General features: G+C 42.9%; 2 protein-coding genes across 4 annotated transcripts in view; one reads left to right on the top strand and one right to left on the bottom strand.

Moving 5' to 3' along the window:
* The first annotated feature begins 111 nt into the window (after nucleotides 1–111).
* On the top strand, nucleotides 112–12,917 carry CNIH4 (cornichon family AMPA receptor auxiliary protein 4). Its single transcript, XM_059677798.1, has 5 exons — nucleotides 112–254; nucleotides 4,231–4,299; nucleotides 6,508–6,620; nucleotides 8,681–8,821; nucleotides 12,725–12,917. The coding sequence occupies exons 1-5, from the start codon at nucleotides 186–188 to the stop codon at nucleotides 12,750–12,752; spliced, it is 420 nt and encodes a 139-aa protein (XP_059533781.1). The 5' UTR covers nucleotides 112–185; the 3' UTR covers nucleotides 12,753–12,917.
* A 3,928-nt stretch (nucleotides 12,918–16,845) lies between these two features.
* The window catches only part of WDR26 (WD repeat domain 26), a 37,737-nt gene continuing 26,765 nt past the window's right edge, over nucleotides 16,846–27,817 (bottom strand). For 2 of the 3 annotated variants that reach the window (XM_059677272.1, XM_059677273.1), the window contains exons 13-14: nucleotides 24,434–24,619; nucleotides 16,846–21,536 (exon numbers count right to left, since the gene is read on the bottom strand). In XM_059677272.1, the coding sequence (XP_059533255.1) occupies nucleotides 21,511–21,536; nucleotides 24,434–24,619 (212 nt within the window). In that variant the 3' untranslated portion in view covers nucleotides 16,846–21,510. The remainder of the gene's footprint in view (nucleotides 21,537–24,433; nucleotides 24,620–27,817) is intronic. The other variant, XR_009450212.1, reaches the window with a different exon arrangement.

Below are 27,817 nucleotides of genomic sequence, written 5' to 3'. Positions count from 1 at the left end.
ATTTCCCAGCATGCCGCAGAACCAAGGCGGTTTACAATGGACTACAATTCCCGGCATGCCGCGCGCCCGGCAGAATGGATTAGACGCCCCAGCAAAGCGGGTGGAGAGCCTATCAGGGCGGGGTGGGGCGGGTCGGGGCACCCGAACCGGTTTCACGGAAGGACCGGCGGCGGCCGTGGAGGAGGATGGAGGCGGTGGTGTTCGTCTTCTCTCTCCTCGACTGCTGCGCGCTCATCTTCCTCTCCGTGTACTTCGTATCCTTGCCTGAGGCGGGCGGAGGCCTCCTCCCCGGGGCCGGCCGCCGGAGGGACGGGCTGAGGTTGGGCCCGGGTGGGGCACCCGGGCAGGTGCGTGGGAAGGAGGAGGCGGGCGCGGGCCCCGGGGTGCGGGCCGCCGGGACCGGAGTGGGTGTGGCGAGCCCGGGCCGGAGGGCGCCCGGCAGCCCTCCTCCGCCCCGCTGGGCCTGCCCGGGCTGCGGGCCGCGGGTCCGAGCGCGCCTCTCCCGCAGCGCCCCGGCCGGGCCTGCCCGCCGCCGCTCGCCCCCGCGGTGCCCGGACCAGCCCTGCCCGGAGCGGGCCATCGTGGCCTTGTCCGGTCTTCGGAGGAGAGGGGGCGCAGCTCGCCTCCCCTGTGGCCCCCGGGAGACCGGCTGGCGGGTTTTTCTTTGGAGATTCCCCCAGGGCCGGGCCCTTTGTCGGATGCGGGGTGTCCCGAGGGCGAGTGCCCACGTCCTGGGGTGCTCGCTCCTGGGCTCTCTGGCGTTGGGGCGAGTGGGAGGCGCTTTGCCGCCTCTGGTCATTCACTGGGCACCCCGACCCCCCTCGCCGCCCTCCCCTTTGTTCTCGCGGGTTTAGGAACTTGGACCTTTCACGTCCAGGAGTTGATTCTTTTCAAAAACGGGTGGAGGACACCCCCCTTTTGTAGGTGCCGTTTTGTAGGGAGTGTTGGGAAGGATGCATTTATAAACCATCTGCGGTGGGTTTTTTCGGTTGCCCTGGCGGCTGCTGATGTGTGAATGGAGCCGCTGGACACGTGCTCTGTGTGTAGTTCCCAGGTCGACGTGCCCACTTCTCTGGGTCCGTCCAGGTTCAGAACTCAGTGTGTCGTGGGTAGCTCTTCATGGGACAGCATTTCCGCTGCATTTCCAGGCCCGCAGAGGTGGGTACACCCAGCCCCAGCCCCCCAGGAGCTGTGTGCGCTGCAGCTCATCCCTGCCCTGGAGGGAGCAGCTAGTGTTCGCTGTCGCCCAGTTCATTGAAGTCATTAAATGTAAGCCCGGAAAAACGTCCGAAGAAACTGCATTATTGTTTTTTTTTCCCCCTTGGAAATCACACGTGCCCCTGTCCGACAGATTTAAATGTTTTGTTGGCCCGAGTATCCTGGCTTTTTAGGGTGGTTTTACCCGAGTGCCGTGTCCATGCATTATTGTGGGAGAGGAGTTTGATGTCGGGCCTCCTTGCTTAGCTGGATATTCGCCGTGGGCATTACTTCACCTCTCTTAGGCCTTCGTTTTCTCTTTATTTTTAAAATATATTTTTGCTAGAGGCCCAGTGCACAGATTTGTGCACAGGTGGGGTCCAGCTGGCCCAGCCGGATTGGGGGGTGATCGGCTGGTGGGAGGGGCCGAGGAGGTTGGCCAGGGGCCCTGCCCCCCGTCTGGCCGGTTGACTGGCTGCAGTAGGTCATAGTGACCGGTATGGTCCTTAGGCTTTTATATATGTAGATTGATTTCAGAGAGGAAGGAAGAGGGAGGGAGAGATAGAAACATCCATGATGAGAGAGAATCAAGGATCAGCTGCCTCCTGCAAGTCCCCCACTGGGGATCAGCCCACAACCTGGGCCTGTGCCCTTGACCAGAATCGAACCTGAGACCTGTCAGTTCGAAGGCGGATGCTCTATCCACTGAGCCAAACCAGCTAGGGCTCGTTTTCTCTTTAAAATGTGCGGAGATTTTTACTTTGTGTGTGTGTGTGGTGAGAACAGGTGCTAAGCACCTAGCATCGCCCGCCCCATGGCCAATATTCAGTAACTATTGCTCCGCCTTCTGGTGCAGCGCATGAGGTTTGAAAGGGCAGCGGCATCTGCCTGCGATTGGATGACCTATGTCCCTGTCCTGACAAAGGAGCTGGAGCTTACACTCAGGGAAATGAAACTTGGGTTTCTCGTTTTTGCAGTTTGGAAAGTCAGGCTCGATCTTTTAGAATAGCCTTGGCGTATACCAGTTTAATATTCATTGAGAAATGTTAGGTGGAATATTTGACTTTGACCGTGAGGTATAGTCAGGGTGTGTTTTGATGAAACCTGGTCTATTGTATGACTGTGTTTTTGGGTAGTTAAACTAGCTTTCTTTTTTTTTTTTTTTAATGTATTTTTATTGATTTCAGAGAGGAAGGGAGAGGGAGAAAGAAACATCAGTGATGAGAGAATCATTGATTGGCTGCCTCCTGCATGCCCCCCACTGGGGACCGAGCCCGCAACCTGGGCATGTGGCCCCAACTGGAATCGAACCCAGGACCCCTCGCTCCACAGGCCGACACTCTATCCACTGAGCCAAACCAGCCAGGACTGAGCTAGCTTTCTTAATATTACAGGCAAGAGGTGGGAAGTGGGCCGGGTAGACATTCTGTAGGGATAGGAGTTCCCTGGACTTAGAACCCTTCAGAGCGCCTGCAGAGGCGGAAAAGGGGTGGCTATTTATCATCACACCCGGGCAAGAGCAAAGGTGTGCCCCTGGCATTTGTGGGTGCTGGGGTTAAGGAGCACATGGCTGATTTTGGTGATAGTAGAAGCTCTGGGTGGAAAGGCTGAATTAGGAATTTGATCAGATTTTGGAAGGCTGGAATGTTAAGGAGAAGGGCTTTCCCCTTTTATTCTCTAGGCAGTAGGGAGCCATGGGAAAATGTCGACATAAAGGGGTGTGCTAGGAAGATGAATCTGCAGAATGGGTTGGAAACAGGAAGGTTGGAAGGTAAGAAACCGTTAGGGTTCGTTCACCTGGATTTGAAGAAGAGGGCTCCTTTTCAAAGGGCAGGCGGAAGGAGGGAGTGATGAGAGTGGAATCAGGGAGGAATGATCGCTAGGACCTGGTAACAGCTGATTATGAGATGGAAGCAGAAGGCAGACACCACTTTCCATGTTTTGAGCCTGGGCAAGTGATGCTTGTGTCATGGACAGAAATAAAACTAATTGGAATCAATTGTGGAGAAAGTGATAAGTTTGACTACAGCGTATCGAGGTCATAGGGGGATAGTTATATGAAAATGTTTTAGAATTTAATGGAAAACGTTTGTTTGTACTTGCATTGTTGGGCATTTTCAAACTTAAAAGTAGAGGCAGTAATGTAATAAGCCCCATGTTTCTATCACTCGCCTTCAGTGATTTTTCAGTGTTTTGCCATTATTTTTCATCCCTCTCCCAGCTAGAGGGGGGAGGTGGTGGGGCATTTTAAAGTAAAGCCCAGGCATTGTCTTTCAGTCGAAGGCTTTTCCTTTCGTCTGTCTGTCCCTCAAATGTTTATTTGTGAGTTTATATTTTGTACTAAAAACCATTTTTTGCTTAATTCCAGTGTAATAGATGTTTATTGTAGCAAGTTTGGGAAATAGAGAAAAATATTGGGAAAACAAATCATTTGTAATCCAACTTTTGCAGCAGACGGACTGCTAACATGTCCATGCTATATTCATAGTTTTGTATTCTGTTTTCTTTTTATATATCTTAAGTCTTTAAAGACATTTTATGGTTATATCCTAAGTAAACACTATTTTTCTACTAATGAGGAGAATTCAGGTTTTTAACATGTACACTGTTTTTATAGGACTTCTTTTTCCATGTCTTTTTTTTTTTATTGCTTAAAGTATTACAAAGGGTATTACATATGTGTCCTTTCCCCCCCCCCCCCCCGCCCTTGACAGTCCCCTGGCCTCCCCTACCCCCCGGTGTCTTATGTCCATTGGTTATGCTTATATGCATGCATACAAGTCCTTTGGTTGATCTCTTACCCCGCTCCCTCCTGCCCCCCAACCCTCCCCGGCCTTCCCGCTGCAGTTTGACAATCTTATAGCCACTGTTTGGCATTTGAGGAATTCAGATAGAATGCCCTGCGTGGGTCACATTAGAATTGAGCACAATGAAAGGTTTATTTTTGAAAATCATTTATTTGTTGGAGGAACACAAATGAGAAAATTCTGTTGTCAAATGAGAAGTCTAAAAATTCCTTATCTTGATCATCAGATAATTACTTTGTCTGATTTAGAATGTGATTACATTAATGCTAGATCATGTTGCTCGAAATTAAACAAGGTAAGACATTTCTTTGCTCATCTTCTGACATTGAAGGCAGTTCTCCATTTTCTGTGTGAGATTATCGATAATCAGCATGTATATTTGATTTCAGAGTGCATATTGTCTCTTATCGGAATGCTGGTAGAACTATGTGTTTTGCAATGTTTTAACTCATGAAACTACTAGAAGACCTATCTTGGAATTTTGTTCCTTTATTCTGCTTCTTCCTTGTCCCTTTGTCCACAGAGCACATTATTGCTCAGAGTAGGTAAAGGTTTCTCATGATGTTAATTGTTTTTGTTTTCTGTTTTCTGTGTCCAAACCCCCCCCCCCCCCCCCCCCCCCCCCCGCTCATGGAAAGAAAGCTTAATCTGTCTTCAGCTGAATGAAAGACCTTTTTGTGTCTTGCTGAGAAATAGAATTAATTAGCAGATTTGTTTTACAGCCATTTTGCCTTTGGTATCTAGTCAGAACTTTAAATTGGCAAGAATATTCTGAATTGCAGAGCTTGTCTAGATGCAGAGAAACCCGTTGATCCTGATTCAGTTGAGATGAGCAGACAGAAGAGCTTTCTAGATAAAAGTTCATATAAAAATAATACTGAGAGGTGCTTTTGGCCTGACCTAAAAGTGATTTCACATCTTCAGTCTACGTAAGCTTCTCGGGCCCAGAGGGAAATAAAGATACGCTCGGAAAGTTAAAATTTCTAGTAAACTATATTCCTTCGCTCTACTTTTCTTTCCCTTTCTTTCCCTTTCTCTCTCTCTGTCTCTCCCTCCCTCCCTCCCTCCCTCCCTCCCTCCCTCCCTCCCTCCCTCCCTCCCCCTTCCTTCCCTCTCTCTCTTTCTTTCTGTCGAATTTTCCAGGACATGGTTTAATACAGCAATAGATTTAAATAAAATATTTTATGTTTACCTGCTATGCTTTGAGAGTTCTCTTTAAATTTTTTATTGAGATAGTATTATATGTAACATTAAATTAGTTTCAGGCCTTCTCATCTTTAGAGAAATGACTACATATAATCAGATGGATTGTGTGTCTTTATATTTCTTGCTTTCTCAATATTTTAGGTGGGTATTTGTTGGTTTTTAAAAAAATAAAAATAAAAGTCTAAATACCAAGAAAAGCTTATCTGGATTCTTCTACTGAGAAAATTACTCCCTCACTTTGAAGTTAAGTACTTTTTTTAACGCTAATTTTTATAGGTCACTTTCCCTAGTTTCCACAGCTAATGAAAGGATAGCGCATGATTCCACTTCAGGTTTGTTTGACTTTGCTGCTCATACTTATGTTAAATTGGTCACATTTAAAAAATGCATATACATATTAAAAAGTTTCAGTTTGTGCAAATTAGGTTTAAGGCTCAGAAAAACCCTCTTTGTTTGCAAAAAGAAAACTCTAAATGCAAGAGACCTGAGGCAGCATGCCTGGACTTACTGTACTCTGTGCCACTCAGTCGTGCGGCAAGTTACTTAATCTCTCTGAGTTTTACTTCCCTCATTTCTACAAATAGGGAATCTCAGGTTTTGGCTCCATAAATATTAGCGTCTCTTAACTTCTATTAAAAGAAAAAGGTCTACTCTTAGAAGAAGAAGACCATTGATGAATTGAGAACCTGCCACAATAGTGTTGAGGCATGAGAAGTAGAACATTGTCCAGTAAACAAAGAGCATAGCTAAGGGCATTTGCGTGCTATAAAGCCAATAGGCTGGGGTTCTGGCGGCTTAGTTCATTACCATATTTGTTCAGCTTTGAGCTGCTATTGTTAAAGTACTTTGTCTTTCTGTGTGTGTGTGTGTGTGTGTGTGTGTGTGTGTGTGATTGTAAAATGTTAAGGCTGATATTCTGACATGAAAGGCAGCATGCATGTGGATATATGTCCCAAATTAGAGTAGGGGCTTCAGCATAGATAGTGGTATAGGAAGTAAACACTACTCGATTTTCCCCCTAATTGTCATTCATACCTGCTTAGTGGATGACTGGGAACATTTGCTAAGGACACATAAGACATAGTTGAAGTTTAAGTGCATTAGTTGCAAGCTGTGCCCTGATGTGTCTGCATGGGCTAAGCAGTTACAGCAGTTTGCAAATCTGGGACATGGAGTCTAAAAATATCTTGAAACACTAGCTTGGAAGTTCCCCGTCCCTTCACTGATTTAGCTTTAAGTGACATGTCATTCAGGCAGAACCCAGCCGTGAGATGTGTACTCTGTTCTCCCCTTGCAGTGGATCATTCCAGAATTGATTGGCCATACCATTGTCACGCTATTAATGCTCGTTTCATTGCACTGGTTCATCTTCCTTCTCAACTTGCCTGTTGCCACTTGGAATATATATCGGTGAGTCTTGTTTGCTGTTTCATGTCGGGGAAGTTTAAAGACCTTTTTTTTTTATCTTAACAGCTTTCTCTCTTCTCCAATAGAAGGGTCGTGTGACTCGGGGGCACTTGCATTCCTAGAATCTGGGTTGAGAACTGAGTGTGGGTGAGAGGGAGGGAGAACTACAGGAAGCTTGGACGTGAAAGCAGGGAGAGGCCACGGGCAGTGTCACAGAGCTCCCAGTCATGCTGTTGAAGCCCAGGTTCTTCTTCTTTTTTTTTTTAAATATATATTTTATTGATTTTTTACAGAGAGTAAGGGAGAGAGATAGAGAGTTAGAAACATTGATGAGAGAGAAACATCGGTCAGCTGCCTACTGCACACCTCCTACTGGGGATGTGCCCGCAACCAAGGTACATGCCCTTGACCGGAATCGAACCTGGGACCCTCCAGTCCGCAGGCCGACGCTCTATCCACTGAGCCAAACCGGTTTCGGCCCAGGTTCTTCTTAACCTCATGGTTTCTCCCCAAGTACCCCGATTTCCTTATTCGTAAAGGAGTCAATCAAGGAGGAAGACTCATGTGCAGCTGCTGCAGACACAGTGATATTAAAAATAGGAAATGTTCCATGTTATCTGAAGCACGCTAAAGGACTCCACAGTATTAACTCTAATATCTGAAATACAGTATCAAGGTTTCTTTAAGCAGTCGGCGTCTATTCTGAGTCTGTGTGAGCTGGTCTGGATGTGGAACGAGGAGCACGCTTACGGTGCCTTTACCTTCTGTGTTGACTTACGGCTCCGTTCCTGGTTCCCCACTGTGGTCACACCGCCACCCCTATAACAAGCACCGTTCTTACTCGTGTATTTGGCACTTCATCTGTTTTTTGTTTGTTTGTTTTTTAGTTATGTAAAATCAGACATTGCATTTTTAGTCTGAATTATCCATTTACTGTCTTAATTGAAGAGTTTTATGTCATCACAGTAGCATTTATTCTAAATCATTTCTGTTCTGTTTCCTTTAAGTTGCTATTTTAAGGGAGGTACTGTTCATAAACCATGCGGATTGAGACATTCTCTATTGATCAGCAGAAGCTCAGAGATGAAGTTTCTGGTCTGGACATAGACCCTCTCTTTTTTTTTTTTTTTTTTTTAAATATATATTTTATTGATTTTTTACAGAGAGGAAGAGAGAGAGATAGAGAGCTAGAAACATCGATGAGATAGAAACATCGATCAGCTGCCTACTGCACACCTCCCACTGGGGATGTGCCCGCAATCAAGGTACATGCCCTTGACCGGAATCGAACCTGGGACCCTTCAGTCTGCAGGCCGACGCTCTATCCACTGAGCCAAACTGGTTACGGCAGACCTTCTCTTTTTATTATCATCTGAGAAATGGGAATAATTATGTCTGACACTCCTCTTCCTTATGAAGATGAGAAAGTGAAGGGATTTGCACTAATTGATTTAGAACCTTTTAGATAAAGAAGTTTCTAAGAACTTGATAAGATTGGTTTGGTTTGGAGCGCTCTCCAGTGGTTTTCTACAGAAGGTGTGTAAGAGGGTCTCAGTGCATAAAATACACTTCTCTAGAGTATGACTGTGTTTGTTTCAGAGGGCAGAACACTACACCGAAAATTAACAGCATTGTATCTTTCAAAGGAAAACTAAGCGGTGGCCTGTGACTTTACCATAATACCCCGTTCATATTTGGTCTGAATTTAAAACTGCTATGAGCCGAAACTGGTTTGGCTCAGTGGATAGAGCGTCGGCCTGCGGACTGAAAGGTCCCAGGTTCAATTCCGGTCAAGGGCATGTACCTGGGTTGCGGGCACATCCCCAGTGGGAGATGTGTAGGAGGCACCTGATCGATGTTTCTCTCTCATCAATGTTGCTAACTCTCTATCTCTCTCCCTTCCTCTCTGTAAAAAATCAATAAAATATATATTAAAAAAATAAATAAAACTGCTATGATTAGTTCACTTTTAAAGGTTGACGATTATTGGTTACTTAGTTTTGAATATTTTTGCTGATGAGTTGATTTTCCTTCTAATATGTGTGCATCCTTTAATTTATCAGGTTCATTATGGTGCCAAGTGGTAACATGGGAGTGTTTGACCCAACAGAAATCCACAATCGAGGGCAGCTGAAGTCACACATGAAAGAAGCCATGATCAAGCTTGGTTTCCACCTGCTCTGTTTCTTCATGTATCTTTACAGGTGAGTTTGCCTGTAAAGTGGCCTTTCCTGGGTCCCAGGCCTGCTTTTGGTGGCTGAGACACTATTCTGTAGGATTTAGCATTGACACTGCAGAGCTTTGGGGAGTTATGTGAATTCCTTGAAGTATGTAGGTCTTTATATATGTCATTGCATCAGCATTCTGTCTGACCTACAATAGAGTTGCTCTGCAGTATTAGTTATTCCTTAGCTGTCAAGTTGTCAACATGCTTAAACTGTCTTTGCTACTCCTTTCCTAGTGTCCAGTTGTGAGTTCTCACTGCCTGTTATAAGTATAAACATTTGTAGCCTAAAGATTGTCCCACTCATGGGACACCAGACCACTGAGCAGCTCTCAGCAGCTTACAGCCAGCTTGGCCTATTTTTCTCGGCAATAAGGGACTGAGGTGTGATGCCTGCTAAGTGGTCCATTCTGGTAAAACTGCATCAGGCTTTGGTTATAACAGGTTGGAAGTGTAAGAATTAATCTTGGCTGGCGTGGCGCAGTGGTTGAACATTGACCTGTGGACCAGGGGGTCACAGTTTGATTCCCAGTCAGGACACATGCCTCGGTTGTGGACCTAATTCCCAGTGTGGGGCATGCAGGAGGCAGCCAGTCAATGATTCTCTCTCATATCTCCCTCTCTCTTCCTCTCTGAGATAAATAAAAATCTATTAAAAAGAAAATTAATAAGAAGGATTGGCTGTCAGACACTGGACAGCCTATTTGAGACTTAGATTTATTACTGTATGTTTTAGAGATAATCATGCCATTTTTTTTTTAAACCTATCATAGACCCATAGATAAAGCAGAGGATAAAAGTTGTCATGTGTGTGGCTTGATTAAGCCTTTATGATCCTAGATGTCAGGCTTAACCTTTGTATCTGAGCTTAATTAGATCATTCCTATTTTTTTGCAGGTAAATTTTAATTTTTCACAAGGGCATAAGGGCTGTTAGGAAAAACTTGCACTGAATGAAACTTCTATCACTCAGAGGAGTCTTAATAATTAGAAACTGAATAGAGATAGCAGGTTTAAAAAATGTCAGAAGTTGCCCTAGCTGATTTGGCTCAGTGGATAGAGCGTCAGCCTGTGGACTGAAGAGTCCCGGGTTTGATTCCGGTCAAAGGCAAATGCCTGGGTTGCGGGCTTGATCCCCAATAGGGGATGTGCAGGAGGCAGCCAATCAATGATTCTCTCTCATCATTGATGTTTCTATCTCTCTCCCTCTCCCTTCCTCTCTAAAATCAATAAAGATATATTAAAAAAAAAAAAAATTGTCAGAAGCCAGAGCCATTTTAGTTCTTCCTGAATAACTAGGCCTCCTAAAGTCCTTTGGCTGTGCCAATTTCACCCACTAGCATAGAGTAGATTAAAGTTGAGTTTAGATAGTTTCCTTTTCGCTATTTATCTTACTTGCTTTTCTGTTTTTTAAAAACTAGGACAGAAAAGCACATTAGAATTAATTTCTGATTCTTATCCCTACCTCACTGCTAATGTGCTTTTCTTTTTGTTTTGTTAATCCTCACCCAAGGATATTTTTCCATTGATTTTTAGAGAGAGTGGAAGAGAGAGGGAAAGACAGAGAGAAACGCATCGATTGGTTGCCTCCTGCATGAGCCCTGACCACTGACCAGGGCTTGGGCCAGGGAGGAGCCTGCAGCCAAGGTACGTGCCTTTGACTGAAATTGAACCCAGGACCCTTTGGTCCACAGGCTGACACGCTATCCACTGAGCCAAACCAGCTAGGGCTAATGTGCTTAATTTTTAATCCTCGTATTAAAGATGAAAAATAAAGAGCAGCCCTAGCCGGTTTGGGTCAGTGGATAGAGCGCCGGTCTGTGGACTGAAGGGTCCCAGGTTTGATTCTGGCCTAGGGCACATGCCTGGGTCGCGGGCTCAATCTCTAGTGGGGGGCGTGCAGGAGGCAGCCGATCAATGATTCGCTCTCATCATTGATGTTTCTATCTATCTCTTCCTCTCTGAAATTGATAAAAATATATTTTAAAAAGGAGCAAAGAAATGTAATGTTAAGAACACGATGGTACACCTATTTTCATTTTTGCCACTTTTTGAAGTTAAACCATATGAAGGTATCTTTATCATCATATATATTCCCTTATTTCTGAAGAGACGAAAAGCAAGCGGGGATCAGCTTAGCTCAAGGTTACTGCTTCATCCTCCCCAGCCCTTCAGGTGGATGGAGCAGAGTAGAGGGGCCATTCCCTGCTCTTGCTAGCAGGAGCTTCTTGGGACCGCTGTGGGCACAGCGCTGTGGGCACAGCACTGTGGGCACACTTCCGGGAGTGAATGTAGGATTAGGGAGCAGTGTCTTCCTTAGTAGACCAACACGGTGCCTTAAGAGTTAAAAATGCACGACAGTCTCTTAGCTCTCGGTTGTTGAATTTCAAGCAATGGGAAGATATGGGCTGAAGACGGGGATCAGAGGAATCGGGAAGCTGTCTGGGGCAGGTTTAAGGTGTGGTTCGTTATAACTGAGTAGATGACACGCCACCTGGAAGGGGTTTGGCTGAGTCAGCAGCACCCTTTCTTTCTCTTCTCAGCTTGTCATTTTTAGGCTCATTGCTGTTACCTTACCCCTTGGAGCCACCCATGGCTCAAGGGATCAGGATGAAAGAATCATCTCAGATGTCCTTTGCTCTTAGCTTGTGGTTGCTGTTGTTTGAGTGGTTTTATTTCCAAAATCATCAGATTTCCAATGCAGGGATTTTATGCTGCTCCTTTCTGTGTCGCTGGCCACAGCTTGCCTGGGTGCCTTGCATATGGCATTCATTCAGGGTTTATTAAATAGAATTAAAGGGAAAAAATGCCTGTCTTCTTTTAGAGATTGGTAGAATCTATGCTGTTGGTTTTTTGTTAGTTACTGGTGTAGGGGCATCTGGGCTCTACCTCCTAGTCACTGTGTGACCTGCGGCAGGTTTCTTAACCTCTCTGTGCCTCAATTTCTTCCTCTGAAAATGTGATAGTAATAGTACCTACCTTATCAGTCATGTGATAATGTCTGTAAGCACTGAGGTTTGTGCTGACCTATAGTAAACTCTAAAAAAAATATTAAAAAAAAATTGGTTACTACCATTAATCTGTTGTGCACTGAGTACACTCAGTATGGTTAACGTTGAACAACTTATACCACTGGTAATGCCAGGTTATTTCTGTGTATTTCATCATTTGATCCCAGTAGAGTAAAGCTGATTCCAGTAAAAGGAAATGATAGTTTGTTACTGTGGTGGTTTTCATAGAGTATGTATTGAGAGACTGCTACATGTCAGGTGACACAAAGGAGCAGCACACAATCCCTCGGTAAAAGCCAGGAGCCTGGGATTGCTGTAGTTGGATGTTATTCTGGAATCTGAAAGTGACGATGCTCAGGTCAGAAGAGCACGCGTCTCAGAAGAGCGCACAATCCAGGGCTAGAACGGAAGCCTCAGGTGGGAAGATGAGTTGTGGAAGGAGCCGGAGCAACTGCCCTGGGCTGAGGGGCCGGCTTCCCAGAGGAGAGGCCTGACTGAGGCCGGACTAGGAATGTCCCAGTTGATGGGGCAGGAGGGGGAGGCGGGCTGCAGGCACAGGGTTATTAGCCTGTACAAAGATCTGGCTAGGGAATTCGGTGTTTTCCTGGACATAGCTTGTTTTTTTCCTAAATGACAGCTCAATATTGGTTTTAGGTTATATTCCCACCCCCACCTTGATTACCTTATTTTTTAGTGAAAAAACATAGGGCACCTAGAAACCCCAACATAGACTTACTTTTCTTTCGGTATAAATGTCTTTTACTCAAATGGGTGTTCCTAGTTGAGCCTTTAGGGATATGAGTTGGGACACACCAGACTGTGTGGGACATGCCTTAAGGAAACGTTGGTAACCTGAGTTTCTTCTCTCCACAGTATGATCTTAGCGTTGATAAATGACTGAAGCTGGAGCAGCCGTGGTGGGAGTCAGCTACACTACAGTGCACAGTCGAGGAGCCAGAGATGCTTCCATCATCCTTAGGACCGTAACCATAGCAGTATATTTTTTCCTCTTTGAACAAAAAAATATTTTTGCTGTATTTTTACCATATAAAGTATTTAAAAAACATGAATTGAGTTTTTGTAGATTTCTGGTTCTCCACTTTAGCCTGAACCCCAACATGTGAAGGTGTTTGTCATCGTCTGTGCGTTGAAGATGGTAAGTTGGATGTGGGAGCGGGGCTGCCACCCCAACCTTCGCCAGAGAAAGGGAGGGCACACTTACAGGGAAACGTGCTAGACGAGCAGAGCTGCTCATCACGTTGGCGGAAAAGGCCGAGGACAAAGCAGCCCAGCTAACCTGGGCAGAGGAAGAGAGTCAGTTTCCCTTTCGCCTCTATCGTGGCAGCTTCGTGTATTGAATGTAAAGACTTATGGGACTGTCAGCTAGAGCCTTTTCCTCAGAATCCTAACAGAAAAAGACATTTCAAAGAGCATATATTCCTTTATGGAATTTGTGACACCTAGTAAGCCATCTGCCAGGTGCAGTGTCCTTCCTGCTTATGGGGAGGGGACAAATTAACCGAGAGATTTCATGTGAGAGCCGCTGCCGCCAGTCACCCTCAGACCTGTGCAGTCCCTCGGCTCTGGCCAGCTCTCGTGCTTGTGTGCTCCCTGAGCCGTCTTTCTGTGGGCTTGGAGAGGCGATTTGGTAGATGCTCCTCAGGTCAGAGGCAGGAATAGCCCGTCATTCGGTGTCAGCGCTCTGCACGGTGCCAGGTTACCTGGATGCTGTCCTGCTGCACTGGCCACTCGCGGTGGGAGCTGCAGGACCAGCTATTTCAGACAGGCAGCGTCCAACCGAATGGTTCCTTGGAGCTACACGGGTAAATCTTGCCGCCGGGGAGAGCAGTTAACCCCTTTGGCTCTGTGCTGGGGCAAGTGAACCTGGAAGTTAATCCTCAGTCCTCGCTTGTGCTTTAATCCTAAGTATTGGCATTTAGGCAAAACATCGTATGTTTTATGGCAGAGTCCAAAGGGATGATTCCCTCTGTTGAGGCAGAATTGGGTGGCCTAACAAGGCGTGTGGTTACCAAAGGATCAAACACGGCATGTCCTTTCGACCCTGGACTAGGTTTAGCTTTGGCAGAAGCCAGGGAGCCAGCAAAAACTCCGTGCGGATAGGCCCACGTTTCCAGGGTGGGTGTGGTGCCCCGGCCGCACTGGAAAGCAGCAGTGAGACAGCAGGCACGGGAACCTGGTTCTGTTGGCCTTGGGTGGGGGCGGTCTCAGAACCTGCTCCCTGTGGTTATCCTGTATTTCTTCCTGCAAAGAGCCAAGAACCTGTAACACAGAAGTTACTTTGCTTGCATCTCTCTTGAACCTTTTCCTTCTGAGGCACCTTTTCAGTCTCCTCGCTCGGCCTTTCTCCCTAACTTCCGGGGTCTCTTCACGTTCTGCTCAGGCTATTGCAGCGACGGGAGCTGTTGGAGAATTGAAATCCTTAGAACTGAGACGCCAACAGCTTACATGGAGTAGCTAAAAGGTGGTGGAGGACCGTGGACCGAAATGTGTTATCTTCTGTTTCAAGTTTTCTCAATAACCCACGTCAAACCCACGCAGTGGTGAGTCTGGCTGTCCGTGTACAGGCTGTCAGGCGGCACTGCGGTGGCTGCACGCACCGGAAGGTGCCTTATGACAAAGGACAGCTCTTCTGGGACATGAACTGAGCTTAAAAACAAACAAAACCACCCTTCTCGTATTGCTTGTCTGCAACAAAGCCAGGAAAAGGGGATAACTCTAGTTTTTTTCCCATTTTCCAGGTGCTTCTCTATAAATGATGTAAAGGGGAAAAAGCACCGACTTAAAAAATTTTTATTGATTTCAGAGAGGAAGGGAGAGAGAGATAGAAACATCAAGGAGAGAGAACTGCTGATCAGCTGCCTCCTGCACACCCCCTACTGGGGATGGAGCCCACAACCCGGGCATGTGTCCTGACCTGGAAGCGAACTATGACCTGGTTCATAGGTCGATGCTCAACCACTGAGCCATGCGGGCCAGGCTGACGGGTTGACATGTTTTAACCGTCAGCTTTATTCCCAGGCAAGTGGCCGACTGTAGACTAAGGGGGTTTGTATGGTGTAGTGCTTACGAACGAGCTCAGAGGCACCTAGCTGAGGCCCAGCTCCTCTATACCGATTGGTCTGTTTTAGCCCATTTCCCTCCTTTGTAGAATGGAAATTGCTTGTAAAGTTACTTTGAGAACTAAGTGAGAATGCATATAAAGTGGCTCAACAATTGTGACTGGCCCACTGTAAGCATTCAATACATTAGCCCAAATGAATACCTGTCCCGTGTGAATGTTCCTCAATGACCAAATGGGTGTGCAGCTTTGGGGCTAGTCCCTCTCAGTACACTTCTTGCTCCTGCTTCTAATTCTTGGTCTCATTGCTGAAGTAATACAGTAGTCCTGTGGTTCCCCAAAACTGCCTACGAGTGGATCAGTGCCAATTGACAACATAAAATTACTTTTGGGGTGTAAGGTGGCTTAAAAATCTCGAAGTTAAATGAAAAACATTTAGCACATTCATTAATTTGAATTGTGGATATGGTCAATCATCATGACTAATTATGTCTTTGTCTTAAGCAAGCTCTTTTTCCTGAGGCTATAAAAGAAAAAAGTTTTGAAATGTATATGAGGGATCCCCCTTGCATCAATATGACCAAAGAAGCCACCGATCCTCATATGCAAAACGGAATTGAGTGAGCCCGGCCGGTGTGGCTCAGTGGTTGAGTGTGGACCTATGAGCCAGGAGGTCACGGTTCAATTCCTGGTCAGGGCACATACCTAAGTTGTGGGCTCCATTCCCAGTGTGGGGCGTAGAGGAGGCAGCCTATGAATGATTCTCATTATTGATGTTTCTGTCTCTCCCTTCCTCTCTGAAATCAATAAAAAAATATATTAAAAAAGACAAAATGGAATTGAAAACTTGACTGAAACTCGTCCTTCCCCATTTCCTGCGGTAGCTATAATTAATTACATGCTGCTTGAATATTTTGTTAATTATGTGATTAGAATACTGTTTCATATCTAGCAAGCTCACGTTAAGTACACCAATGAAGTCTGAGGGAGAAGAGCTCACTGCCACAAAGTCAATGGTGACACTTAAGATGCTTGGAGGTAGTATTAGGATGATGGGGTCATACTGTTTGTTGAATCTTTAGCAGTTTTAAGTTTTTTCTAGAAAAAATTTCAAGAAGTCATGAAGTGATGTAACCAAAGACCATCAACTTAAGTGGAAGGGAATTGTTTTAAAATACCACTCTCTACTCTTAGATTTAAGGTTGAGAGGTTTTTATTCCTGGTGCTGGAACAATCCGAGTTAGCTCACTCTGCAGTGCAGCTGTATTTAAAGAAAACCAGTAGGAAAACTCTGTTCTCTTGCCTGGTGACCAGAGGAAGCCGCAACCCTGGCTCAAAGCAGTGCCTCTTGGCCTCTGAGCAGCTCTGCTACCCTAAGCTGACGGCCAGCATTTGCCTGCCAAATACTAATTTTTCATATTTGAGCTTCCTTTTACTGAACAGAGCTCCACTCTTAGTAAAAATCTTAAAGCCCACTTCTGTAATAATTCACCCCGATGGGGCAATTGGTTTTCTTTTCCCCCTATAAATACAAATGTGCTACAGGTTTGTATACAATGAATGCTTTTCTCCAAGATCTTTAAAGAACTAATACAATTATGATGACATAAATTTTAATTTCAAACTAGAAGTATATTTTCTCTACTAATCAATGTATTCGATGCCTAAGTGCATGATTTCAGATCAGTAATATGTTTGAACGAGTGGGATATGTGACTCCTTTAAAATGTAAATTTTTCTAAGTTAATCCATGATTCCACACAATAGTTCTTTAAAAAGATATCCCAACAGATAAAACAGTGCTTCCTTAGACATCAACTTAAAAAGTCAAATTCAGCAAATTGGTTGTTTCAGGTAAAAACAGTACTAAAACATGCAGATCAGTGCAGATGATGAGATTTAACACAGCAACAACTACTTACTCATTCTGTTTATTGGATTGAAAGGGAATACAAACGATTGGTTAAGTGCTACGCACTGACATGGAAAGGTGTATTAAAAAAAACAAACCAGTAACACAAATCAAAGTTAATGTAGCTTCAATTGAACAGAATTCTAAAGACATTTAATATACTACACATTTATAAACGTTTAACAAAGGGTGTTTCGTAAATACTTAGTGGGACAAGTGAAAATAAATATCAGAGACCTGAAGTTTTTTATGCTTTAATGAAATAATAAAGCAAAGAAATTTAAAGTACTAAATATAATTTGAGAGGCAGTTAAAAAACAAACACAAACCAACAAAAAACAATACCCCCCCAAATTTAAGAATACAATCCTTTGGAACATTGAATCAGTCCATAGCAAGTAGTTATTACATACCAAAAGCTCTAACGTTAACTAGTTCCACCACAATGCCATGTACATCTTGAGATCAACACAAGTTCTTTTCTTGATCTCTCCAGCTTGGTTTGTAAGGACACACATGCTCTTGTGGATCTAGTCCCCTCGCCACACACACACATTTTCAAGGAGCCAATAACATTTTTTTTTTCCATCTGTGCCTAAAAATGTTACGATTCAGTTTTAGCACATTGACCCTGATAATGAAAATGTTTAAGTTCAAAGATGGGGACACCATATCAGTCTTATAAAAATATACCAGTATTAACCAAACCTTCAATTCAGAGGGCATTCGCATGTGCACAAGACTTTTAGTAAAACTGACAGGAGCCTAGACCAGCCATTTCCAGGCCTTTTCTGAATTAATACTCTCTCTCTTCCACAGACACACAACACACACATTTTTATACTATGAGTTCCATTACATCCAGGCTATCTGGATTAAGTAGATAGGGGATGAGTTTTTATCGTTTTTGTTTTTGCAACTATATAGGGCAGCTACTATAACAACAGCTTAACAACATTGAAAAATTTCAATTAAGTTCACCCTGTTTTTAGAAAGTGTCCATGTGAAAATGAAATTCACCTCTCTTTAAGTTTGTTTATATTAAGTCAAACAAGGTTTTTGACTGGAAGTACTATTTTGGAGAGCAACCCCAAAAGAAAGATGCTAACGTCTAAGTGAGACATTAAACCCAAATCAAAATGCGTATACATTTTAGAGATGGGGCAAAAGGATATTAAGAAAAATGTCTTCTTTCCTCCCCATTCAAAAGCAGCCATCTTCTGCTGTGAAAGAAACTGACATGGATATGTCCCTTTCAAGAGATGTACCATATATTTACCACTGTGAGCAGAGGTTCTTGTGTGCAGGAACCAACATCCTAAAAAAGAAAATTTCAAGATGGGGAGGGGTGGGAAAGAAGGGTTTTCTATTAATGTCATGGAATGCCACTCTAGAGGGAGAACACTCCTAATAATAAATCGCCAGATTACTACTAGTGTGATTTCAGATTAAGAAAATACAAAATTGGATTTTTTTCCCCTTTGCAACTAGCAGGTTATTTTAATTACTTAGTTTATATTTAAAGTTAGGTAATCCCTGTCTGTTCTCCCACCCACTAAAATAGGCCAATTTGCAGGGGCATTTGCAAGTAAAAGTTCCTCTGTTTAAACTACTTACCTGGTTATATGTAACACATTTACCTGGCCAATAAGAGTAACAGAAAGGTAGCTGGCATGAACACTAGTAATTTAACTACAAAAACCAAAACTGAAGCGTAGCCATCCCTCCCAATTCTCCACTCCTAATTCTTTACCACCCATTCGTGTCTCAGTAATCCCCAAATCCAACGCTGTACTATTAATAACCAATTATTTGGAGGAAAAAGACATTTAATTTCATACTTGCTCTAGCCCTTAATCAATGAATAACAACAACAACAAACATTTTTAAGCACATGGAAATGAGCCTACTAACCTGATTTTTGGGAGCCAAAATTCTCCACTCTATTTTGATCTATGTGCAAAAAGTATTGGTACTTTTCAGTTTATACATTTGTTAGTATCTTGCGGCTGGTTTGATAGTTTTCTCCCATGTATTCTCACTCTTCACCCTATGCCACACTACAGTTTTCAGTTACATCTAGGGGTAGGCCATCCTGCTCTTGGGCTCTTTGTACCCTAAATCCCTGGGTTTCTTCTTCATTTATTTCACCTTTCTAGCACAATCACAGCATGGCAAATGCAGGAGACAGACATTTACAGCAAATTGGCACAGCAAAGTACCAGTGTATGTAGAAAGCGGCCAGTTCAGACATACCTGGGAAACACACTCACCGAGCGAGCTGCTGCAGAAACCTCTGCATAGCTGTCACTCCGTTTTAAGGGAGTTATGTCATTGCGAGATGTGCCTCACGCTCACTCCACTGTTTGAAAGTGTTTGCCACTGGACTTGAGCGGCACTCTGAAAACGCAGGCCTCGGGGTGGCTGGGTGGCGGAGAGCAGAAGCCGAGGGCCTAACTGCCCGGAAGGGGCACACATTTCAGCGAGCGTTACCATGTCCCCGGACACGCCGTAACCATGTTTGTAAACAGCTGTGGAGTGTCTAGGCCCACTTTCTGTGAGTGATGTTACTGTAGACTGGGGTGTATTAACGGCTTCAGGGTATATACATGAATCACTTAAAATATGGATTTAACTGTACTGAGGTAAAGAGAAGTTGCCACTTAATTATATACAGTTACCAATGAAGATTTTTTATTCAAGCTTAAAGTAAAAAGTAATTGTAGTTAAGAAAAATGAAGTACCAGATAAACGGTAACATATAGTATCTTAACTTAGAAGTATCAAAACAGGAATTCTTGATTCTAAGTAATGATCTCTGCAAAATGGAGCTTAAAGAAATCTTTTACATACCAATTTGATAAAATAATCTGCTGACCACGATTTGTCATTTTCTCTGACTAGGAGAGCTGTTGGGAGAATCCGTGCTATTTTAAGGCCAATTGTGTTTTTCTTTCTTCTCCCCTTCCCTGACTTTCCCGTCTCTCTGCTGCCATCCCCAACCCCTCAGCCCCAATGGAAGAATTTCTGACATCCAAGTTTTTCCCTTCTTCGTGGATCCTAGAGTCTCCTCATGGTAATAATATAGACTTGGCTGGGCCAAATGGGGAACTTAGTTCAAGATTTTCTTCACCAGAATCTTATTTTGGGGGCATGCATCCCCACTCCTCTTCCCAATGTAACAGCTGTGGTCACTGTATGTATCTTCTACTGAAAAAGGGAGGGAATTTCAAAGGAGTCTAAGGATGTTGCATTCAGCTGTTACGAACTTAAAAGCACAATGTGAACACCAGGCTTTTGGCTTATTTGAAATGTGAAATTCTCAAAATTAAAAGTGCTTTTCCATGAAGGAAACCTTTCCTTACACTAAAAGGGGAGGGGAGAGGGAAAGACTACCCACAGCACCAGTTTAGAATGAGGTTCAGTATGGCAATATCTGAAAAACTGACAAGGAAGATTCTTCAAATGTATGTATCCCTACATGTCAAAATATTAAGGGCAATTAAGAGAAATGACTATGAGGTTTTAAATCCAGGTTAAATATGTTTGTAACCCGCTGAATTCTTCTAACGAGCTGTTATACTAGAAACTTCCAAAGTGGTTATTATCTGCTGGCGTCTGCTCTCTTGCTAGATCACACCAAACATTTCCCAAGCTGAGAACAACTGGGAACAAGCTTTGCCAAAAGCCTACGCTGACTACTGATCTCTCCTGTTGATTGTATTTAACATTCTTTTTAAATCTTGAATTTCCTCAAGATCAGGTACTGATGTACTTCAGGAATAAAACAAAAGGGGGCAAACCTTCGCATTATTACTCTGAATGTCCTGTGTAACGTCCTTCCCACACTGCTTCTGACCATGTCTCAGGTGGCATTCCAGAAGAGCGTCAGTTGCACTGCGCATCTGAGTCAGAGGAAACTGTTTTTAAGCTGGTTTAGATTCCAAATGTATACAAAGGAAGTCACTTTGATCCTATAAATACTTCTTAATTTATTTTTAAAAAAATTGTGCTGTTAACCCTTTTACGGGGCAACAAGCTATGTGAAAAGTACAAAACTTTTTGTCAAATGTAGTACTGAGAGTGCTTTTGACATAGTTCACTGGTTTATCATCTGGATCTGTATATACTGTGCAACGGGCAAGGCTAGAATCCATGAACCAAGCTGCAAAGATCTCAAGCTAAATAAGGCGGAAAGATTTGGAGAAACAAAAGGAGGAAATTCTTTCCTATCCAATGTATACTCTTCAGACTAATGCACTCTTTCTATCAAGCCTTCTAAACTGTTAAATAAAGTTTCCAAACAAGCATTTTAAACTTCATTACACAGAAGAGCAACAAGAATGGTATCCCCCCAGACAAAAGGCAGGGGGGGAAAATATATATACTGAGTTCAATGGGTAAGCCTGAATGTAGCACAGTTCTTCACAACCGATGGGGGAGAATTCAACATGGTGTCCAACAACCTTCTAACGACGCGCTTCATCTCACTGGTTACTATGAAGCAAGGTGTAAATGTTTGGCCCCAATCGGGCTTCAGAAATGGTTCTTTTTTTCATGACGAGCATGTCTGTCCAGCTATCAATCATGTTTGTTTGCACCAAATCCCAAGCCATTAAAATACGACTAATTTAAGTTAAACAGAAGTCGTCTGCTCCAAATTCGCCATCAACTATCCATGCTACTGCATTCCTCTGAAGACAAGACAGGAGAATACGGGAAGGGCGGTGAGAGGAAGAAGAGGGGAGGGGGAGAAAAAAGTTGCCAGTTAGAAAGTTTTAAAATCAACACCATGATATTAAAAAAACCAAACACATAAAGGCAAACTCTTAGTACTTTTATCATAATCACTAAAATGATGTGCCTGCATCATGTCTCAGACTATACATTAGAGCTAAACTCAGGATCATTTTGAATATTGCAGTACTCAAGTGAATAATCATCTTGGAATCTTTTACTTTTAAAATGAACCTTGAAATAGTTATGCACAATAGGAAAATCTTTATGACAGTTTATAACAGTAAGACATATATGGCAGTCCAAGGCAGAACTGTGCATTATAACTATATACTTAATTCTCCTTTTAGTAGCTCAGTTTGAAATTCTGCAAAATCACCCTACTTTTTTTTTGGGGGGGGGGGGTGTAATGTATCAACAGCTTTACTGATATAATTCACATGCTATACAATGTACTAATTTAAAGTGTACAATTCAATAGTTTTTAGTATATTCATAGGATTGTTAAACCGTCACCACAATCAATTTCAGAACATTTGCATCACCGTTAGCATATACAAACACCCACCCCCAATCCTAAGCAACCACTAGTCTACTTTCTGTCTCTATGGATTTGCCCATTCAGGCCCATTTCATGTCAACGGAATCACAATATGTGCTATTTTGTGTCTGGCTTCTTTCACTTAGCATATTGTTTTCAAGGTTCATCCAAGTTTAGCATATGTTAGTATTTGAGACTATTCCATTTTATATATTCCTCAAAACAAAACAAAACAAAACACACACACAGTATGAAACTCTACTATTATAATAAAAGGTTAGCAAATTCTCTATTTTGAAATGGAAGTGACAAATTTTTATTTAAATGACATATATAGCATATCTTGGGGTGTTATGATTTTTAAATGGCAACTTCTTTAGTTTCATCTGTTTTTTTCAAAATTTCTTTTTTTTTTTTTTAAAATATATTTTATTGATTTTTTACAGAGAGGAAGGGAGAGAGAGAGAGAGTTAGAAACATCGATGAGAGAGAAACATCGATCAGCTGCCTCCTGCACATCTCCTACTGGGGATATGCCCGCAACCCAGGTACATGCCCTTGACCGGAATCGAACCTGGGACCCTTCAGTCCGCAGGCCGACGCTCTATCCACTGAGCCAAACCGGTTTCGGCTGTTTTTTTCAAAATTTCTATTCCAAACAGGTATTACTTTAATTAGAAAAAAACACACAAAAACATGCTTTCAAGCAGGGGAATAAGAACCCAGAAGACATTTGTATAAAAGGCATATAACCAAATTTCTAACTGTAAAAGTTTTTTTCAATTTTAGGTATAAGTGAAAATCTTTTGGGGGCTATACCTATGTACCCAGAATACAATGGACAGTTGCTGAATTAGACCCCGACCCTACAGCTGAGCTAATGCCTGGCTTACACACTGCAGTGAGTATCCACAGTAATCACACCCACCAACGCGCAGTGAACTCGATCCCGCTGCAGTACACATATCCTCAGGCAGCTCTAGAACAAACCCACTTACAATAAATCTCTTACGATAAACCTATTTTCCTACTTCTTTAAATCAAATATGCTTATTTAAAAAAAGAGCTTTTAAATGACTGACAAAGTTAGAAAAGCACATATAATTATAGTTATAGATTTATAAAACATCTGAGAGAGTGGGTCTTGACATCTAAATAGGACAACAAAAGGGGGTTAAGTTTTTTGGGCTTAGTTGATTTCCCGTGAGGAATGTTGGAAAGTCACGGAGTGATCTACAAATACAGAAAGGCCCTTCACGGTCTGAACAACCGGGAAGGAGTTCTCAAAACTTTGTGACCCACATGCTCTTCATGTTTCCCCCTCATCTCTGGCCATACATCCTCACCTGCCAGTAAGATCTGGACAAGGCTTTTATAGTTTGTAGCACAAAGATAAACAAAATAAAAGCATAGAGAAGAGGCTTTTCAAACCACAGACGCTGTCCCGACAACCATCCTCTGGTGAGAATAACTTAACGGAGAGCAGCGGGTCGTCTTTCTTACTAAAACACTTCAGTGGGACACACTATGAACAAAACAATGTTTCTAGGTAAATTAGTTCCTCCTAAGCAAACTACACCTTTTACTTGCTCTGTTTGAAAAAAGAAGGGTATGCCATTTACATAGAGTTTCTCATGACCTCTTCTCTCTAGTGCTGCTATCTGGGCTCAGTTAAGCTCTTTCTTCACCTCCAAGTCTTTGAAGCAGGGGAACCACCTTTCAGGCCTGGATGTGCAAGACCTGCAGCCTCAGCAGTTTTCTCCCCACAGCAATGAGGGTGCGCACACTTCCCTTTTAGGGCCATGGAGGTTTATGGGGCACACATATACAAGCCCAGCATGCTGCCTGGCACACAGGGACAAGACGTTCCAGTAGCTCCCTTCCCTTTCTCTATCCATCATGCATAGCTCATGCTAGTATGCCACATGCTGTTAACAGATGTTTATTTTTAAGGGTAAAATCCATAATCGAGATCATTCTAAAGTTGCTCACATTTTGTGTACTAGTTCGTTCTCATGAGTTTAAAGTATAAAATGCTTCAAGATTTCTCTAAGATTTTAAAGTGACACCACTAACTAGCTAACTGGTTGTAAATGAGGTGGCATGTGCTAGCTTATTCTGCCTCTGCCACCAATGAAACCACAAAAACAACACTGTATGTTAGAGTACTTGAACTCCAAATGAGGAGTGCGTGCACAATCTCTATAAAAGCGAGAAGATAAATGATATCCCACACTTTAAACTGCTGCAGCTTTCTAATAAGCAGGGCCGTTTCACCTGGAGAGGAGACGGGGAGCTGGGCAGTGGTGTTACCTTCAATATTCTGGTGGTCTAGAAAAGGCGCTGGTCCCCATATTCTAACGGTGCCATCGTCTGAGGCGCTGGCCATCATGGATGGGATCTGTGGGTTCCAGCTCACACAGTTGACTGTACGTGTGTGCCCTGTCAGCTCCGCAATGGGCAGTTCACTACGTTTGTGCCAGATGTAAACCTTGTGATCTGAATAAACAGTAATTCAGAGAACAGTTATGAAGTAGTTATGTATTAAAACCAGCCTCATCACACACAGAGAACACATGGCTTGACTATCAGAACTTAACAAAGATAAATATAACATTAACAGTTTAACAAATTACCTGATGAAAAGCCACTTTAATAAACTATACATACATTAATGTAGGTTAGAGATAATAAATTCTATGGAAATGTGGTGACAGAAAAGCAATGTATCCAAATTCAAAGTAGCAATAATAAGGATAACAGCTCAATCTTGACTGAGTGCTTACAGTGTACTAGGTACATGTTATTATTTTTTGAATTTACACATATTATTTAATCTTCACCACCATTGTGAGGTGGGTACTATGCTTACCCCGCTTTCAGAGACAAGATTTTTGAAACCTGCCCATGGTTAACAGCTAGTAAATGGTGAAGCTGGGACTGCCATCCAGGAGGCCCTCTCAGGAGCTGACCAGCGAGTCTAGACAACTGTCCCATATCTGCATCATCATATGGCTTTGCAGTCGGCTATTTATAACCCCATGAAATGACCATAAAAACCCAACCCCCCACAACTTTGTTACTTTGTGATAAAACCTTTAAAAGAGAAAACAAACACCCAACCAAACAATACAGAAGAGTGGTTCAGAGTGCGGGCTCTGTGGTCAGGTGACTCTTCACACCCTCCCTCCATCACTGGCTTAGCTGTGTAACTTTGGGCACGATGCCCACGCTTTGCAACACTTCCTCTGAATGTGGGGATTCACACTTCCTCACCGTGTTCTGAGGACAGAGAAGTTGGCATATGAAAAGGTGTTGTGAACAGTCTAGCACACAGTAACCATCATGTGTTACCATAAGAGCTAACACATTTAGGTGGTGGTTCTTAAACAGAAGGCAGAATCCCAGGTAAATCAGAAAAGTGTTCAACCTGAGGATCTACTGGTCAATGTGGGAACTTCCAGGGGGTGTGCTGCCAAACGAGGAAGTGTCTGAATTGTGAAAGGTGTGAACTGGTAAAGAAATATGCCCTGGTTTCAAAACTTGTAAGAAAAGATGAAAAGCTGGGACTGTATCTGACCTTTTGGTGTGTGTGTGTTTATGTGAAGCAAAAGCTAAGACAGTCATTGAAGAACTGCATTTGTCTTTCCTAGAAAGTACTTGTTGTTCAGTAATTTTCGAAAATATTTTTTTTCTTGCATAAAATGCAAATAGCAAAATAAAGAAAAGAGAGAGAGCAGATTAGTTGTTTCTTCTTGAACGGAAGAAGTCAACAAAAGAGAAAGATTACAGGCGTGAAAAGTGTGGATGCAACCAAAACCTGCTACATTCGGAGGAAGACGCTTTTATGAACACACATCCAAGGAGGATATTTCCCGAAGAGGCAGCCACAAGCAGTCAGATCAGAATGACAACTCTGCGATCAGGCCCTGCTTGCGCCCCGATCTAGGGAGCCCAGAGCTTACGCAAGGTGCACAATCAGTAGTTCTCCTGTATGTTGCCAGCACGGTGAAAAGGCTGGAGGAAAGGCATGCTTTCTTGGGGGAAAGGTTTTCTAACTGCTCTGTTTGATATTGGCATTCACATACTTGTGAATTTGGAAGGTCTTTGGAATATATTCCTTATAAATAAATGACAAATGAATTACTGTGGTCACCTTCAGAGATAATACACTCACTATATCCACATGCTGTTCAAAATAAACGTTTCATGTTTAGCCCTACCCAGAATATAATGTGGTGTAAATACATTATTCATCAGACTTAGTTCTGAAAAGATTAGCATGACTAGGGATAATGACAGCCATACATATTAAAGCACTTCTAGAGAACGTATTATTTTTAAGAGCTACCGGGGGTTGTGAGGAGTAATTAAGAGGGGAAAACCCACCAGAAGCATGATTGAAGAGAGCACAGGGGAAAAGACCTTAGGAGAGGCTAAAAGGCAAGTAGGAGGTTGTATTTAGAGCACATCCAAATAGAAACCAGCAGAGAATCAGGGGAACATAACATTGAACTAATAGGTAAAAAAGATTTTTTGACTGGAGAGAAGTAAACTCTCAACTGTCACCTCACGAATCACTCTTCTCTCCTCTAAATGCTGTCACCGACCTGGGGGGTGGGAGGGGGGTGGAGAATAAATTCATATACTTCATGTTCAAGTCTGAATTCCTAAATGTCTGCTTTTGTCCCAATCCTTACACAGACCTTATACACACAGGAAAAACTCACGGGTCACATGTGATCCTCTTATTTATGGAGATGAGTTTTTTGGCAAGATCGGGACACTAAAGATCTTATGTAAAACATGGTACGTTCCCAAAAGTATTTAGCAACATGACCCAGTTCCTTGGAGTATCTTGTAAAAGCAGATTCACAGTATTTTAAAGAGTGATGTAAATAATTTGCTGTCGTAGTACTTAGAACAGTATAGTAAGTCCCCAAGAAAAACGTGTTAAATGAAAAATTGCTATATTATGTTTCTTTTTCGTTCACCTTAAAAAGTACACTAATTTTTAATACTGCCTTACTTATCTGTGCTTACATGTTTTAAACAATTTACATATTTAAGTGAGACTGACTACTTTAGGCACATGCTTGCCTGAAATACTAATGCTGTTAGACTGGAGCATAAATTTATTTAAAAAGGTGGTAGAGACAATTCTGTAATTTCAGCCTTTCTGAGACCATATGAATTATCAAACCAAATTACTCTCTTAGGCCATTAAAGAAATGCCATATATCTACCTATAGTCAATTCTGTGCAAGTTCAGGTAAAACATCAAATTAACCTTGACTTTTTATATACTAACCTCTGATAAAAAACATTAGTCTCATGAAAAAAACAAGTCAACATATGAAAGGTTTAACTAAATCTTGACTTGATACATGCACCAAACATCTCCACATGGTCAGAACAGGCACTACTGATTTCTTCTTTCTTTCTTTTTTTAAAAATATATTTTATTGATTTTCCACAGAGAGGAAGGGAGAGGGACAGGGAGTCCGAAACATCGATGAGAGAGAAACATCAATCAGCCACCTCCTGCACACCCCCCACCGGGCATGTGCCCACAACCAAGGTACATGCCCCCAACTGGAATCGAACCTGGGACCCCCTGAGTCCGCAGGCCGACGCTCTATCCACTGAGCCAAACTGGTCAGGGCAACACTATTGATTTCTGATGATAAGACTCAA

Source organism: Myotis daubentonii, chromosome 20, assembly GCF_963259705.1.
Source record: "Myotis daubentonii chromosome 20, mMyoDau2.1, whole genome shotgun sequence".
In the NCBI taxonomy this organism is placed as follows: domain Eukaryota; kingdom Metazoa; phylum Chordata; class Mammalia; order Chiroptera; family Vespertilionidae; genus Myotis; species Myotis daubentonii.
The sequence above is the reverse complement of the archived record's forward strand: the minus strand, read 5'-3'. Positions and strand labels throughout refer to the sequence as shown.